General features: G+C 40.5%; 1 protein-coding gene across 6 annotated transcripts in view; it reads left to right on the top strand.

The window, feature by feature from the left end:
• The window catches only part of EBF1 (EBF transcription factor 1), a 384,086-nt gene that overhangs the window by 352,884 nt on the left and 13,565 nt on the right, over positions 1-17,637 (top strand). For 4 of the 6 annotated variants that reach the window (XM_033140381.1, XM_033140380.1, XM_033140379.1 and 1 more), the window contains exons 12-16: positions 4,253-4,318; positions 7,086-7,263; positions 8,780-8,959; positions 14,179-14,373; positions 14,812-14,880. In XM_033140381.1, the coding sequence (XP_032996272.1) occupies positions 4,253-4,318; positions 7,086-7,263; positions 8,780-8,959; positions 14,179-14,373; positions 14,812-14,879 (687 nt within the window). In that variant the 3' untranslated portion in view covers position 14,880. The remainder of the gene's footprint in view (positions 1-4,252; positions 4,319-7,085; positions 7,264-8,779; positions 8,960-14,178; positions 14,374-14,811; positions 14,881-17,637) is intronic. The other 2 variants (XM_033140383.1, XM_033140384.1) reach the window with 2 other exon arrangements.

Below are 17,637 nucleotides of genomic sequence, written 5' to 3'. Positions count from 1 at the left end.
AGATAAGACACACCTAAGAGGGAAGGTCATTCCATTAATGTGGGGCTACCTCAGAGGGGTGTGGGTAGCGCTGTGGGTTAAACCACAGAGCCTAGGGCTTGCTGATCAGAAGGTCAGCGGTTCGAATCCCTGCGACGGGATGAGCTCCCATTGCTCAGTCCCAGCTCCTGCCCACCTAGCAGTTCGAAAGCACGTCAAAGTGCAAGTAGATAAATAGGTACCACTCTGGCGGGAAGGTAAACCGTGTTTCTGTGTGCTGCTCTGGTTCACAAGAAGCAGCTTTGTCATGCTGGCCACATGACCTGGAAGCTGTACGCCGGCTCCCTCGGCCAGTAATGCGAGATGAGCGCCGCAACCCCAGAGTCAGACACGACTGGACCTAATGGTCATGGGTCCTTCTACCTTTACCTCAGAGAAAGGCTTCCCATGGAACCACACCCCCAAAACCTAACCAACCTTCTTTCCCCCCAATAACAGGAGGGAAAGCCTGATAGCCCACCATCGTAAAGTGAGAACAACATGGCTTACACTCTTGAGTCTCCTGACCATCTGCTCAAACAGATTTTGCAAATCACTGAAGTGGCACATTTATCCCACTTTCTTCTCTGTCCAGATTTTACAAGGTCTTTCCCTAGCACTTCAACATTTTGCGAAATCTGAGCAAATGATTGTGAGACAAAAGAAATGAGTGTAGACACTATGGGATGATGCCTGTATCATATTTCTTTTTTAAAAAAATGTTACATAATTCCAATCTTGATTATTTGTCATGAAGACAAACAGCATAACCCTATATATGGTCATTTAAATATCAGTTATGCTGTGTTCATTGGAGCCTACCCCCTGATAAGTATGTAAAGAATTCTAGTATAGATCATTTTAAATCCAGAAGTACTAAATGAAAAAGGACATAGACAGGATCCTTAGTCCTGTGGACTTGGCTAGGAGAGAAATGGAAAACAATCACTCAGAATCACATCCTGTCATAGGATTTTTCAGTGAAAAAATGGTTGAATGCTTTTGAAAATGAAATATATTTTCTTAACATTTTTAATGCACTTTAGTGTCTTTTGAGTTTTTCATCCAAGACTATATGTATGTTTAAGGACAAGGGTTATGGGTTTGAAAAAATGTTTTCTATGTAACTGTGCCTCTCTGTCTGTGCACACTTTCAGTGGCGCAAGATCACTTCGATTTTCAAAGGCATAGATCTTTTTATATTAGCTATCTTTCTTATAATACCATTTACAAATTTAATCAGTGCATTTTAATATTCCATAGACTTTAAGTGCAATATACAATAAATAGCCAGGCTTCATCTTAAACATGCTTTAGCCCTTAAATTGTTAAAGCTGCAGTGCCCTTTCAATCTACTTACATAATGTCATAAAATATACATTTCAAGGTAAATGAAGTCAGCTACTTCAATTTAGTCTCTCAAACTGGTAGTAAATGAGAGGTTAACACTATGGTGCCAAACCCATTATTGAGTAAATTTAGCACCTTGGACAGCTCTGTAAAATCTTTATTGCTTTCCTGACCTGCTCGTCATGTTCTGTCTATGTGTTCAGTGGCTCTCAGCTCTGATTGAAAGGCAATATATTAGATCCCGAACACAAACACGCTCGGGGGCTGGTTCACTGGGAGCGTAATGACATGGAGGTGAGAACAATTTTCTGGTTACCGCAATTCAAGCACCTTGCAAGGTCTGTTGCAGTAACTTATAGAAGACTTTCAGGGGCTGCTTTTCATTTGAAGCAATGACACTATTAGCTATGGTAGCTGAATGGGAACTGGTTTTTTTTTTAAAAAAAAAATTATTATTATTGTGTGTTTTATTAAAGACTAATCTGAATATAGATGCTATGATCCTCTTTAGAGTAAAAGCTTAGAATTATCTGACAAAGGAGTTTTTGTGCAACATCTGCATTCCTAACCCAAAAGTGTCAGACACAAGAAAGGTTTTATTATGTAGAAATATTGTTTAAGGGAAAAAAAAAACTTGTACAGGCAATTGCTTGTTTCAAAAGAAAGAAATCACAAACACCGAAGAGCTCTAAATTGTAACAGCACTTACTGAATGTACTCCAGTAATAAACTACATGGAAAACCATGGCTGTATTTTTTTTTATTTGCACTGTGGTTTACTATAAGTAACTTATTTATACTTTAGGAGTGAGAGCTTAGATTTCTGCACAATTATATTAAAGCAGTGGTCTACAAGCCACTTTCCCATGAGGAGTTCTACTCACGTGAATTAAACTGCTCCAATATTAAATAGAAAATGAACTGCAGCCTGTATCATTGCTCAGACTCGAAGCAAAATGATCTTTTGTTTCAGAATTGATACTAACAGAGAAGGGACAATTACTTCAATGATGATGGTTAAAAATGAGTATGCAAGTACAGTACATATTAAAGTAATATTACTACAACTGTTGTTCAAGCCTAACATTGCTGACTGTGATTTCACCAGAACAATTCAACTTTTTTGAAGTTGTGGTGCCTGAACAAGATGTTTTAGTTTACTGGAATCTGGGTGGTGGTGAGGGAGTCAAATCTGACAAGCAGCTCTTCCCTCTACTCTAGAGTTTTAATCTTTTACAAGGCAAGCAAGGCTTACTGACAATCTAAGTGGCTCAGCTAAAACAGCATGGCCTGATTCCATATGGGTATCGTGTGCATTCCCTTCATAGCCTTTTAAATTATTTAGTGATTTGGTCAAGCAGCAGAGAAAAGGACAAAGCCTGTAGCCAGTGATCTCTTCAGAAATAGTTTCAAATGTATTGATTCAGAAGCCATCAATTATATAATGCACCTGGTTGCATGTGTGAAAATAATAATTGAAAAGTGCATTCTGAAGAGAAGCTGTGCAATGGTTTTAAGGAATTATAAATGTTTACTGGGGGTACAAAATGCACAAACACACTCTCATCTCATTTTTAAATTTAGGACATCATGTATGTCATAAGTAGCTACTGCAGTATGACAACTATTTTATCGTATATTGTAGAGAATTTTAAATTGAAAAAATGCTAATATGCATCTAAAAGCTTGTCATCTGAAGAGTTGTTCAAGGATTTTGAAGAGGTTATGGTGACAGCAAAATGAATGCAATTATATCTCTATTTTCTGATCAGAGACTATAGTATATGAAAATTGAGCATTACTGCTTCTTTTGGTTGGAAAATCTACCTAGTGTATAAAACATTCTCAGTTAAACTTTTCAACTTTACTGAAAAGTCAGTAGGAAAATGTTGCATCTAGTTTTTTAAGACACCCGCAGAAATATATGGCTTCAGCTTTGCTGTTCTTTTATACTGTAGTATATAGAGAAATCGAATCGTTTATATAAAAAAAGTTCCCTGATCAGGTTTTTTATTGAGCCGGTAGAAACCTGCTGTGCATTAGAGGGCAATGTAGAAAGATATTTTATGATCTGTAGTTTGCAAATGTATTTTATTGTTTCCACTCTTGTTCTCCACATTTTTGCATTCAAAAAAAAAGAAAAAGAGCATTGTGGTATGCAGGTGTCAGTTTTAAAAGCATGGGTATATAATATAGAAAGATGAAGAAGTACCGTAACAATGAAAATTAAAGGGTTATGCCCCAAATCTAGCCACATCTCCTTATTTGTTCTTAATGTCACATTCTTACATGTCTCCCTTTGCAGTATTGCTGTTTGGCTTCAAAGCCCTCCCGCCCCTCCTTCCATGGTGCTGTAGCCAGTTTGAATACCTGGTTGTGGCATCTGCCCATGACAAAGGAATATGACCCAAAGAAGTTGGATATTACATTGTTATCAGATCAACACATTCCACAGCTATGTAGCTGATCTGATAAGGTCAATCTTTCTGTAATATAAATTAAGAACCAAATAAACAGATTAGAAGGATTCATAACATGCTCTGAACGACATTGATTTCAGCAATCTAACAAATGACTATAGGTCATCCTGCAATAAACCCACCAGTGGACTCACAGTGCAGACAGCAGACAATCGACTGACAATTTTTATTTTGCAGCACAAACAAGTTTCACCTTTAAACTTTATTAAGCTTTCGTGCATGAACTAGATGAACTTGTGATTTAACAACATTCTGAGCTCACTAACAATGGTTGCTTTTAAAGACTCTTGTATACTCAAGACAAAGCTGAGAGCTAAGAGAATGCTGGAAAACGCTATTTCTACATACAGTTTATTGTACTCTTACAAGCATGTCTCTTCTCCCCCTCCCCCTTCTCCTGACAGGAAGTAATACTCAAGAGGGCAGCCGATCTGGTGGAAGCACTCTATGGTATGCCACATAACAACCAGGTAAATGCAATCCTCATTTAATAGCTCTTAATATTTAGCATGTTAGTACCTATGCTTTGGGGGGTAGCCTACTCAGTCATACTTGTACATAAAAAATGAGGCAACAGAAAATAAATGAGGGAATCAAATGAGCTTGCTTTATTGGTGTTTGTTTTCCTTCCTTTCCTTTTGTTTTTTACAAAGATTAAAAAAAACTGCAAGCACATCACCTTCAGAAACACAAATCTATGTTAGGTAGTGATTTATACCTTTTAGATCTGTAGACTTTAAATAGAATTTAAAAACTTATGCTTTCCAAATATTATATGTGTTGAGATGGTATATCATCTATGCCAAGCATTTCACATGATGTGTGTAATAAAAATAAGTAAATGAGACTTATGGGGCAATATTATTCACATCTACTCAGAAATAATTTTTGTTATTGTTTAGTCATGTCCAACTCTTCGTGACCCCATGGACCAGAACACCCCAGGCACTCTTGTCTTCCACTGACTCCAGCTGTTTGGTCAGACTCATGTTTGTAGCTTCGAGAACACTGTCCAACCATCTTGTCCTCTGTCGTGTCCTTCTCCTTGTTGCCTCCATCTTTCCCAACATCAGGGTCTTTTCCAGGGAGTCTTCTCTTCTCATGAGGTTGCCAAAGTATTGAAGCCTCAGCTTCAGGATCTGTCCTTCCAGTGAGCACTCAGGGCTGATTTCTTTAAGAATGGATAGGTTTGATCTTCTTGCAGTCCATGGGACTCTCAAGAGTCTCCTCTGGCTCCATAACTCAAAAGCATCAATTCTTCGGTGATCAGTCTTCTTTATGGTCCAGCTCTCACTTCCATACATCACTACTGGGAAAACTATAGCTTTAACTATACGGACCTTCGTCGGCAAAGTGATGTCTCTGCTTTTTAAGATGCTGACTAGGTTTGTCATTGCTTTTCTCCCAAGAAGCAGGTGTCTTTTAATTTCGTGACTGCTGTCACCATCTACAGTGATCATGGAGCCCAAGAAAGTAAAATTTCTCACTGCCTCCATTTCTTCCCCTTCTATTTGCCAGGAGGTGATGGGGCCAGTGGCCTTGATCTTAGTTTTTTTGACGTTGAGCTTCAGACCATATTTTGTGCTCTCCTAATTACCATTGTCTTTTATTGGGCTTACTCATAGGTAAATAGGATTATGGTTTCCAGAGCTCTTTTCAAGACCTTACCTCAGCAAAGTCTAAAATAATTCTTAGAGGATGACATCCCATTTTCACAGAAACCTTTGGGCAAACTCCAAGGATTGAAGACAGATGCTAAAATGCTCTCTTTGCCTTTCAAGGTCTTGCTGTTTGGGAACTTTGAGATGCAGTTATACTCAGAAGTGATTTGCTGCACTGTGCAGAAGTCCACCTGCCCATGTAGACAACAAATAATGGGTGATCATTAAGGGACAGAAAGGGGAAAGAGATCCTTCCCAGCACAGGAAGCCTTCAAAACCAGGGAGCTACTTTTCCTCTGTCACAGCCAGGGCTTTGCATTGACTTGCTTTTTAGGCACACCGTGTGGGGTGGCATGATAAAATCCACCACCTTACAAGTAAGATAGGTGTCTGAATATCAGTACAGGAAATGGCACTCAGTTTGCAACATGATATATAGAAATCTAGTATTTAGTATATAAGGACAGCTTGCTTCCTTGCTATACGGAGGAGGTCTGTGTTCAAGCAAAAACTAGTGGCTGCATTACCCTTCTCAACAGGAGAATTCAGATTTTTGTACAAAATAGTGACATTGAATAGGTCATTTTACGTGTGTCTCTCATAATACAGGCAACTCCCTGTTTGACTGGGGTTTGCATTTGTCGGCCACCGCACATCATTCAGATGACCCTTTTGTGTGTGGAGGAATATGAAACTACTTGTTGCAAAATAACATAGGACCCAGAAGATATGCTGATTCTCATATAAATCAGCATCAGTGACATCAGATTCCTTACCTACAACTGTGTAGTCTAGGAGAAGCCCACTTAGACTTGTGTTTTGCTTTCTATGACCTATATATATTTGCATTAAAAATCAGGGCTGGATTGAAAAGCATACATTTTCCATTGGCAAGGGAAAATACCATCTCAAATATATATATAATGCTTGTGAAGCGTAAGTATTTAAATTCTATTTAAAGTATAAAGGTCAGATAAGGGTGAATTATGACCAAACATAGATTTGTGTTTCTAGAGGTTATGTATTGTGGTTAGTAAGTACAGAAAAGCTTCCTTACTCTGAATCATACTGTTGGTCCACCTTGCTCAGTTTTGTCTGAGCAGCAACTGCTGTCTGGGATTTCATACAGGGGTCTCTCTTTCTCTCTTCCTTACCTGAAGATGCCAGGTATTGAACCTGGAATCCTTTGCATGCAAAGGATGTGCTCTAGCACCATAGACTTTTAGGTAACACTATTGCAATATCCATCTTCAATCTTGAAGCAGTCTTGTTTGGTAGATCATTGTTCCCATTTCACTAAGACAGACCCAAAGTTAGAAAGGATTGTTTGTGCAACTAATTAAATCTGGGTGGGATCTTCAAGTGAAGGCCACAAATTCACTATCAGCCATATCATCACTTTCTCCGAGTGGGTTAGAGTTTGACCTATGACTTCAGCCCTCAAGTCAATCCAATCTTGTCCCACTGTTCTGAGGGAAGATATGCTGAATGACCACTTGCATCGGTGTAGGCTCCTTAACTGCTCAGTGAATTGCCTCTTAATTACTTCGTTACATCTCTCAATGCTTTCCCCCAGGAAATAATCCTGAAAAGAGCAGCTGATATTGCAGAAGCTCTCTACAGCGTCCCTCGCAATCACAACCAACTCCCAGCGCTCGCCAACACTTCGGTCCACGCAGGAATGATGGGCGTGAACTCCTTTAGTGGTCAGTTAGCAGTCAATGTCTCAGAAGCATCACAGGCCACTAATCAGGGTAAGCTGAAGAAGAAACTTTTTTTTTAATCTTCAGGCAAAATTGGGTGGATTTTTTTTTAAAAGTTGGAAAGCAAAGAGCTTACCAAAGAGCCTCTATATGGCTAAGTAAAAGGCACCATGCACATTTATTTCACTGAGCATGCCAATATCCATGTTAGCTGGGATGGATGAGAGTTGTCCCCTGGAGGGTAGAAGGTGGGGAAAATTGCATTAGAATAGTACACAGAACAGTTCATGGCCTCCATAACATGTAATCTGTTTGCCTAGTTAGATAAAATGCAGTGCTGTTTCATTGGCGTGGAGGGCACTTGATAATTTACATATTTAACAGAGTCATGGTTGGTGAATAAAAAAAAAAGGAAGTATTTGAGTTAAGCATTCAGTACTAATGCTGAACATTCGGCACCAAAGTACTTATGGCATGAATTTACCTTAACATAAACATGCTGGCTCATACTCAGTGTTAGAAACCGAGATATGAAAGCTAGGAGTGTATTAAACCTAGGTTCAGTACTGTGTCCAGAGCTCAGAAACTGCTCATGCTAATGAAAATGCCTGTCGCCAAATGCGCCTAGAACAATGGGAGTTTCGAGGCTAGGTTGATGTGGAATGACAGGTATACCACCACATCTGAAGCCCTGCCAACAAGGGTGGAAGGTGGAGGGGTTTGGGGGGGTTACTGTACCAGCTCCAGGATGGTGCAACCGAGGGGTTCAGGGATTGGGCCTATGAGCCAAAACCCCCAGCATTCCACCCCAAAATGCCCTGTTTGGGAGCTTTCCACTGGCTACTGCCACCCATTTAGTTGGAGATCAGACCTCCAACCTTCAGGATTACAGCTGCTGCTGTTAAAATTTCTGTACTGCCCTTCCCCTGAAGATCACAGTGCAGTTTACAATATAAAAATTCAAAAATACATATCTTAATAACAAACAAAAACAATTCCACCCCGAGGTTTAAAAGGCCATAGATTGTTTAATTAGCCACAGGCCTGGGAGGAGAAGGATTTTGCCTGGCGCCTAATGATATGTACCGAAGGTGCCAGGCAATCCTCAGTGGGGAGAGCATTCCACAAGCTGGGGGCCACCACAGAAAAGGCCCACTCCAGACCTCTTGCAGAGGGGGCACATGAAGAAGGGTCTCAGATGATGACCACAGGATTCAGGTCAGTTCATATGGGGCAATGTGCTTCTTTTCCTAAGAACTGATCAGAAATCATTAACGGGCTGTTAAGAGTGTGGCTCAGAACCATATAGAGAATGCTGTGATAGAATCCCTCAGGCCACTAAGTTGTCTCTTTCCCATATCTTTCAGCTATTTGCAACATCTTCTGTGACCCATAACCCTCACACTTATTTAAAAGTTTTCAACACTTCATAAATTATTTGCAGATTGAACTTTCTAAGTTCTCTCTTTCTTCAGAATTGCATTTTTGTGGTATGTTCCGAAAGTCTCTCTTGAAATACAGCTGTTGTGTCTTTCTCTTTTTTGACTTTCTGCAAAAAAAAAAAAAGGTTTTACACGCAACTCAAGCAGTGTGTCACCTCATGGTTACGTGCCAAGCACTACCCCTCAGCAGACAAACTACAATTCCGTCACGACAAGCATGAATGGCTACGGAAATGCTGGAATGTCCAATTTAGGTGGATCTCCAACCTTCCTGAATGGGTCTGCTGCCAACTCTCCCTATGCCAGTATGTATTTCTGCACCATTTATGCTGATTGTTTTCTCGTGGTGGCTAGTGCCCATGGAAACTTGCAGGGTGGGATTCAGGGAGAAAACTGCCAGGCTGAGCCACTCCCTGAACTGGTTGTAAGAAAGAAGGCAGGCATGTGGAGGCTTGCTGAGGGCAGATTGGGGATGGTGGGACAGTGACCTGTTCAGTTGAGCAGTTGCTGCTGACAAATGGCCTAGCCTTTTGTAACGTCTCTATTGCCCAAATCCCAAACGCACTTATTAGGGTGCATCTCACTCAATTCCCATTGGATATATTAACTGCAGCCATACAGTCACCCCATAGCAAGACTTCTTGGAGCAGCTCACAAAGAAACGGGAAGAAATGATTAACAACTAATTTACAAATTCAGTGAGTCAAAGGACACATGCTTTGAATTGAACTGAAGGCAGCAACCTTAGGCAGAGCGAGTAAGCCCCACTGATATAGTGAAGCTTACTTCTGTAAAGATGTGCATAGGTTGCGCTACAAGACCCTTGAAGTTCATTGCAGACCCTTAAAGTTTGTTTCACGCTTGTCATTTTTGTTATTGTTTACAAGTGGAAGCAGCTGCATTGGGTTACGTATTTGATACAGTAAAGTGCCATTAATCCGGATCATTCCTTTCCATTTCCTGGATAGACTTTGTACTTCATATAATTATGTATGATTTTTTATTATTATTATTCTAATTGCTGCTTGAAAAACTCAGGCATAGTTGGAGGGCTCCTAAGAAGCTCCCATCCAAGGGTTGATCAGGTCCTCACCTGCTTATCGTCAACAATGCTAACACATCAGAAGCTGGCTGCCAGGCATCTGGGAAGCACTTTCCAAGCCACTTCCCAAGCAGTGATAGTTGGGTATTTGAGAAGTGCTGTGCAAAGTGTGTTTGTGAGGGGAGGGAGGTTCATTGGAATTGCCCTAGAGGAGGGTTAAACCTCTCCTTTCCAGATACTTGTGATTCCAATGAAAATGCCACCTCCACCCACACCTACTATTACATTTAACAAACCCCCTGATGTCGCTGCTACCACATGCCTGACACAATAGGTAGTTTTGCCCCAATACTTTAAAAAAAAGGATCTTGCCCTTAAGGGCAGTGTTAGAAACTGAGATATGAAATCTAGGAGCTAAATGGCACCTTAAACCTAGGTTATGGGCGCAACAATGGAATGTCTAGGCACACTTTTTTATAACTAGAATACAGTGCTGAAAATGAATGAACTGCAGCTAAAATATTATGTTCATTTTTCACATGGTCTAGCCCTTCCCCTGCCCACCCCCCTAATACTCTTAAGAGGGTCTCTTCTCCAGTCTTCAGAATGTAGCTGGAAGTGGGGAGGCAGAAAAAGGCCCTCCTTTCCTTCCACTCAGGAATTTTAAACTGAAATCTTAGGCGCAGTAGCTGCGCCCAGAGCTCAGAAACTGCTCGCGCTAAGGAAATTCCCTGTCGCAAAATGCGCCTAGAACAATGGGAGTTTCGAACACTGCTTAAGGGTCTTTAAAGTAAAAAAGAAAAAGAGAGAGATCTACATGGTTGTCATGCCAGAGCTTAAAATTATCCACCAGGAATTACTATTTAATTCTGATAGCTGTATAATAACAATGGATGGTAATTAAACTCTCTGAACTATTACACTGAATTAATGGGATAGAATTTTTAACCCCTATTCTTTGTTCCATGAAAGCAATTTCTGTGATACACTATTTCATCACTACGGACTGATTTGTCTTCTGAAGTGTTTCTTTCTATTGAATAATGTCTTTATATTACTTTCCATTTCACCACCACCATTATTATTATTACTATTATTACCTCTGAGCGGCTTTTCTTGGTTGATCTTGCTGTCCCATTAATGGCAAATATGTTCAATTGGAAAATGTTTCAATCATGACCTGAGAATTAGAAAGGTGGCATCCTTAATTAAATCAATAAACTAATTGCTGTATAGTAGCAATTCAATTTAGGTGCTTTGATTGCTGTGCCTTAACAAGTGCTTGCAGGTACTGAGTGACTCCAGACCAAGATTGTATCTGTCAGACTGTGAAACTTTGAACGTTTAATTTCCATTAATTGATTTCCTCAGTGTTCACAAATATGATATCAGTTTCCTGCACTGAGATTCTGAGAGGGTGATTTTTATCTACAGAAATGCAAATAAAATAATAATCTCAAGTTCAGCTGATTTAAATTTTCATCCCCCTGCCATTTAATTATTCATAAACCACAATTAAACATAAACAGCTTTTAAATAAGATTGGGGGGGGGGGAGAATGAGTAATTTGTCCACCTAACCAGGTTCTTCTCTTTTCTCATAGTAACAGACCCCAAATTTCTGGAGCAACTTGGCACTATCTTTAAGTAAGGAAAGCTGCTCTAAACCAACAAGCACAACTACCAAATATATTAATTACCTTTAGACAAAATGCCAATGAGGTTGAAAAAGAAGGCGATTCTCAAAATCAAAGTAGTTGATTTGGCCCAGGTCACACATCACATTAAAAAACAAACTATGGTGAATGGTACATACCACAGAAAAGTTCTTGCTGTGCTCCTCTCTAATTCCGGGTGCTCCTGAGTTGGGCTTGCTTGGACATCTGAAACCGTGCTCCTGGTTTGCTTTCCCCAAATAAACTACTAGGAGTGAGCCAGTAACAAACCTTGGTTTGCTATGAGAGAAACAAACCATGAACTAGGCATGGTCCTCATGACAAACCAGGCTGAATTATTTACTGGTGGTTCAGCAGCAGCAAGAGCAGGGAACAAGCAAGGCAAGAAACATGTTAGGCTTTCACATGAAACCATTGTTTCCATCTATGGTTTAATGTGACATCTTAGAAATTTCAAATTTGTATTATCCTACAAACTAGGAAAAAGCTGTTGCTGACCTTGGTTGCTAACTGCAGTGCCGGATATATGGTGGTGTGAACAGTTCCCCTGCACAGGGCGCTATGCCAAGGGGGAACAAAATTGAGAAGATTCATTTGGGGGTGCAAATTTTTTGGGGAGTGTACTAATTTAATTATTATTAATAATGGAACCAGGAACAAAGCAAAAAACTGCATGCATACTCTATTACCACCATGGAGCTTTCTGCCAGCACCACACACACACACACACACACACCCCGCCTCACTCCAGGCCAACATGGCTAAGACATGAAGTGTTGATACTGAAAACTGTTTCCGAACTGTCTGCAACTGCCCCTCCCAAAATTTCATGACTGTGCAGGCAAGTTGACAGAATGAAGAAAATCACAGGTTTTTCTTTATTTGTCATGACCAACAAAAATGGGTGGCAAAAAAGGAATGTTTTTAGCCTAATCCTATGCATGTTTATTCAAATGGACATTCAGTAGAACTTAGTCCCCATTAAGTGTGCATATATTTGCAGCCTTGCAACCAAATTCTGTGCATGTTTTCTTAGAAGTAAATACCACTGAGTTCAGTAGCTTTTAGCCCCAAATGAGGGTGCACATTTACTCATTCGATTGGAACCTGAGTCATGTGATCTATTGGATACTAAAATAATATTGTACCAAAAAGAAACAACGAAAACAACAGCCAGTTTTAGTTTTCTTCTTTTAAAAGTAACAATTTCATTTTTTAATTTTTTATTTTAAAAAGAAGAATTATGGATTTGGTCTCTTTATTTAGAGACTTCCTCCTACACATGTAAACACATGGTTCAGTTGCAGGAAAAGCAGAACAAAAATTAAATGAAATGGAGACAAGGAATAAAAGAAACTTTCGCAAGTTTGTTTAGCTGAAACAATGGGGTGGGACTTTAACTTTTAGGGGTGTTCCTTCCCAGTGTTAGAAACTGAGATATGAAAGCTAGAAGCTAAATGGCGCCTTAAACCTAGGTTATGGGCACAACAATGGAATGTCTAGGCACACTTTTTTATAACAAGAATACAGTGCTGAAATTGAATTAACTGCAGCTAAAATATTATGTTCATTTTTCATATGGTTTAGTCCTTCCCCTGCCCACCCCCCTAATATTCTTAAGAGGGTCTCTTCTCCAGCCTTCAGAAGAGGGGAGGCAGAAAAAGGTGTTCCTTTCCTTCCACTCTGCAGTTTTAACCTGAAATCTTAGGCGCAGTAGCTGCGTCCAGAGCTCAGAAACTGCTTGCGCTAATGAAATTCCATTGCAAAATGTTCCTGGAACAATAGGAATTCCAAACATTGTCCCTTCCAAAGTTGCAGAGGATGCAAGGCTGTCACTTACGAAAACTGCTCTCCAATATTTTCTGTGACTGTAAGAGATTATTGAATTTGCCTCTTGGATGCAGCTGTGTGACTACCCAGGGAAGCACAATTAACTGCCTGAGGTCCCATGTACACTATACATTTAAAGGAGTATCATACCAAAGCAGTATCATACCAAAGCAAACAGTCATGACTTCCCCCAAAGAATCCTGGGAACAATTGTTATGGGTGCTGAGATCCCTCACAGAGCTAAAATTCTCAGAGTGCTTTAACACTCAATCCCTCTTTTCAGGTAACTCTGGGAACCATAGCTCTGTGAGGGGAATCAGATCCTCCTAGCAACTGTCAGCTCCCTTAGCAAACTACAGTTCCCAGGAATCTATGGGGGAAGCCATGGCTGTTTTCAGTGGTATGATACTGATGTAAATGTATGGTGCAGATGGGGCATGAAGTAGAGTGCAAACGTTCAGTTTTGAGAAGTTGACTCTCTTTAGGAAAACAACACGGAGGCAACAGTTGTTACTATTTTTAATGAGCTATCTCAAAGATATGTGAAGGCTGTGAGATAGCCCAGAGTGATGATGGGGACCTGTCTGATGTTACTTTCTCTTGTTTTCCTGCATTGCAGGGGGGTGGACTAGTTGGCTCTTGGGGTACCTTTCAACTCTACAATTCTATGATTTCATGCCACCTCATGAATAATATCAGAAGCCCTGGATCCCATGAGAGTGCCGGAATGGGAATGAGCTATGTCATGCTCTCCTTCCCACATGACCTGGGATTCTGGCTTCAACTTTCCAGTAAGGGAATAGCTGTTGGCAAGAACGCCATGCTAAGGGACAATCAGATGATCTGAGAACAAAACCACCAAGAGCTCAGGGCATCTGCTAAAGAAGTCATGGTGGAACACCTGAAACTCAAGCCTTTTTGCATTTCCATTTAAAATCTTGATACCAGTATTTCCTCTGTGTTTTGTTTTGCTCTAGTCGTGCCATCCAGCCCAACAATGGCCTCCTCCACTAGTCTCCCTTCTAACTGTAGCAGCTCCTCCGGGATCTTCTCCTTCTCACCAGCCAACATGGTCTCAGCAGTGAAACAGAAGAGTGCTTTTGCTCCTGTTGTTAGACCGCAGACTTCCCCTCCCCCCACCTGTACCAGCACCAATGGGAATAGCCTGCAAGGTAGGCCAACCTGGGCATCATACTGTTTTATGGCACCTTTGTTTCTTGCATCTCATCTGAAGGGTGATAGGCCTTGGCAGTCTACAATGTTGCCTATGCATTCTATGTGTCACTGATAAGTGCCCTCATTCCCTTGCTTGGCCAAACTGCCTGCTTTCATTGCCCTGTTGAACTGAGATGCTGTGTCTTTTTATATATATATATATATATATATATATATATATATATATATATATATATATATATATATATATATATATATATATATATATATATATAAAATAAAGCATGGTCTGAGTGTTTGCTTAAAATGAGTAATATTGCAGCTTACTAATACCAGCCTTTCTCTCTCTCTCTCTCTCTCTCTCTCTCTCTCTCTCTCTCTCTTTCTTTCTTTCTTTCTTTCCTTTCTTATTCCTTGTTGTTGTCTTTTATCAGACCAGTCTTTTGTGGACTCTAGCAAGTACTCCACTGCAGGGTCTCTCCAGGGTCTGGCCTTCTCTTGAAGTACGTCAGTCAATCTTCCCTTCCTTTTTTTAATTTTGTTTTTCCTTTGTCATGTCCACATGTGGAATATCTCTACTAATAGCAGCAAAGTTTGTGGGGGTTCATCACAGAAAGCAAACCACACCAACATTTGCTTTGCATATGACAGCAAATTATATATGGCATGTTCTACATTCATGTAAGGTTTCCCAACTTTTTACCTTGTATGGCATTAGCTCATTGTGATTAATGTTCTGGATGTCAGCTAATTTATATTGCAAACCCCTGTATCTCCTCAAAAACCTCTTCAGCTGTTTGAAATCTACACTTTTATGTCATCCCATTGACTTAAACTGATGCTTTCCCTAATACTGCACCCCTTTTCTATATCATTTACATATAGAGCGATCAGATGGATATGGATTTCCAACCTGACCTTAGGTTCAGGTCAAATTTAGTGGGTGCCTGAAAACCTACACTGTGATTCCTGAAAGCGGAGAGCCCTGTTTTGCACTGTGATTTCCCTCCAGTGTTCCAGTCCTATTTGGAAGAGTGCTTGAGTCTCCTGTTGGCTTTCATAGTCAAGGCACTCTCCAAAAGGGAGCAGACATGCTTATCACAGCTGAGTTTGGATCAGGAATGTTTGATAATACATACCAAGCCACTAAAGCAGCCAACTCCCACACCCACCTAACTGGCAGAGTAGGCCTGCTGCTTTCTGTGTTACAGCTGTATTGGCATTGCCTATCCTACATTTCAACATGGAGCAGTTGGGGGAAATGAGAAAAAGCCAACAGAGTTAGATTTCAGGCATAGGCAAAATCTGGCCCTCCAGATTTTGGGACTACAATTCCCATTATCCCTAGCTAACGGCCAGTGGTCAGGGATGATGGGAATTGTAGTACCAAACATCTGGAGGGCCAGAGTTTGCCTATGCCTGATTTAGATAGTCATTTGAGATTTTCACTTTGACGCCCTCCTACAAATGAGGGGGCTTTGTGGCCACACACCTGCCCCCTTATAGTATATTATTAAATTTCTATTTTTCATTATTTCCTCTCCTTTTCTTTTTCTTTTAGTTATTTTGCACATTGTAGATATCAATGTAGATAGGAAGGAAGTAAGGTTGTGTGTGCAGATAATTAGTTCCAAGACAGCAAGGGACAATTCACTTGAAAATGTTGAGTTCTTATGGTCAGCTACAGATTTGCCAAATATATGTACTATGTCAGAGCACTCAGAGTTTGCCCTGAATCCACTCTCAACCTGACTTCAGAAGCCTGCTTAGCTTCTGAATGGGCTTGTTCACATATTATCAGCCCTGAACTTAAGTCCCCAGTTGTCCTTTTATTTCCTTTTGTTCACGGACAAATACTGTGGTTTCCACATTTGAATAAAAATGTTGTGTTGTGTGTGTATGTCCTATAACATTATTTGCCATAGATGCATTGGGCTGCACATCCAGCCAATGAGAGAGGCAATGAACACTTGTATGTGTGCTATACACCATAAAAGCAGAATCCGCCCTGTTCACTGGTTGCTGGGATCTGTTGTACGTCTGTCCTACTGTGCTTAACCCTCCCTCATAATTACTGCACCACACTCTGAAACACTGAGAGGAATACACATTTTCATGCTCACTTAGATAAGAAGAGTTCTCATAATCACCAGCTGCCTCAAACTGCGCCAGAGGTAGAAGAGGTTACTGGTGCATGCTGTAGTTCACCCAGACCTTGTTTCCCCTGCCTACTTTCTTTCTTTCTTCTATCTGCCTGTCTGTCTTCACAGAATGTGGTGACAAATAGTGGATCCCCCCCCCATCGCCTTAAGCCACTTTCCATGAGCTTAATTCAGAAATCACCTATCCTATAGACACATATCAGAGACTCTTTTTGGGTCATGTCATGAATCTCAGAGAGTGAGCAGCGAGCTTTTGCAACCATAGATGAAAACATTCTCAATGTTAAATGTACCAGCAGAATGAAAAGTGCTCATTCATAAACAAAAGGCACTTAATATGCCTAAAGACAAGTGCTTCACCCTGTGTACTAGAAGTTGAACAATCCAGGGCATAAATCTGAAGGCAAAGACAAGTCAGAGTGGGTTTCTTGGGGGGTTTTTTCCACCATACAGTATGTAATCTATAAAGAACTGAGCTTATGCAACCCTTGCTTGAAATAATTGAAGTTTCCAAGGGAGCTATGCTGGAAGAATTGCACCCAAAGAAAACGAAAAGTCACAGACTGCTTTAACATTCCTTCCACCATTTCGGATTTGCAGTTTAAACTGGGAAGCATTCTCTGTTGCAAGCTCCCCACCCCCGTGGTTACAGAAGCTGTGACCTCCTTCCAGAAACAGTATGGGTCAAACATAGTTGTCATAAAGCATATTGCTAATCATGGATGATATATTAGACACAAGCCTTATATTTGATCAACAAGTGAGCTCTGGTCTATGAACAGATATGCCTTTCCTAGTAACCTCAGTTAGGACACCCACCTACCAATCTGAATAACAGACATAGTCCTTTAAATCTCCTAATAGGAGGCAAGACAGGTGAGGCTCCCTCTGCCGCCTAACTCACCTGCTGGGTGATACACCTGGGAGGGAGAGCATGACAGGGCAAATAATGAGCTACACTGTCTCCTGATTTAGTGGAATATTTAAAGGCTCATGCTCAATGTTTGGCTAGTAGTCCTCTCCATTTTTGCAGCTATGCTCACTACAATAACATTGATTTGTATATTAATATTGTGAAATTAAAATTTGCAGACCTAA

The sequence above is a fragment of the Lacerta agilis genome, chromosome 2 (genome assembly GCF_009819535.1).
Source record: "Lacerta agilis isolate rLacAgi1 chromosome 2, rLacAgi1.pri, whole genome shotgun sequence".
NCBI lineage: Eukaryota > Metazoa > Chordata > Lepidosauria > Squamata > Lacertidae > Lacerta > Lacerta agilis.
This window is presented reverse-complemented; position numbering and strand designations above follow the sequence as displayed.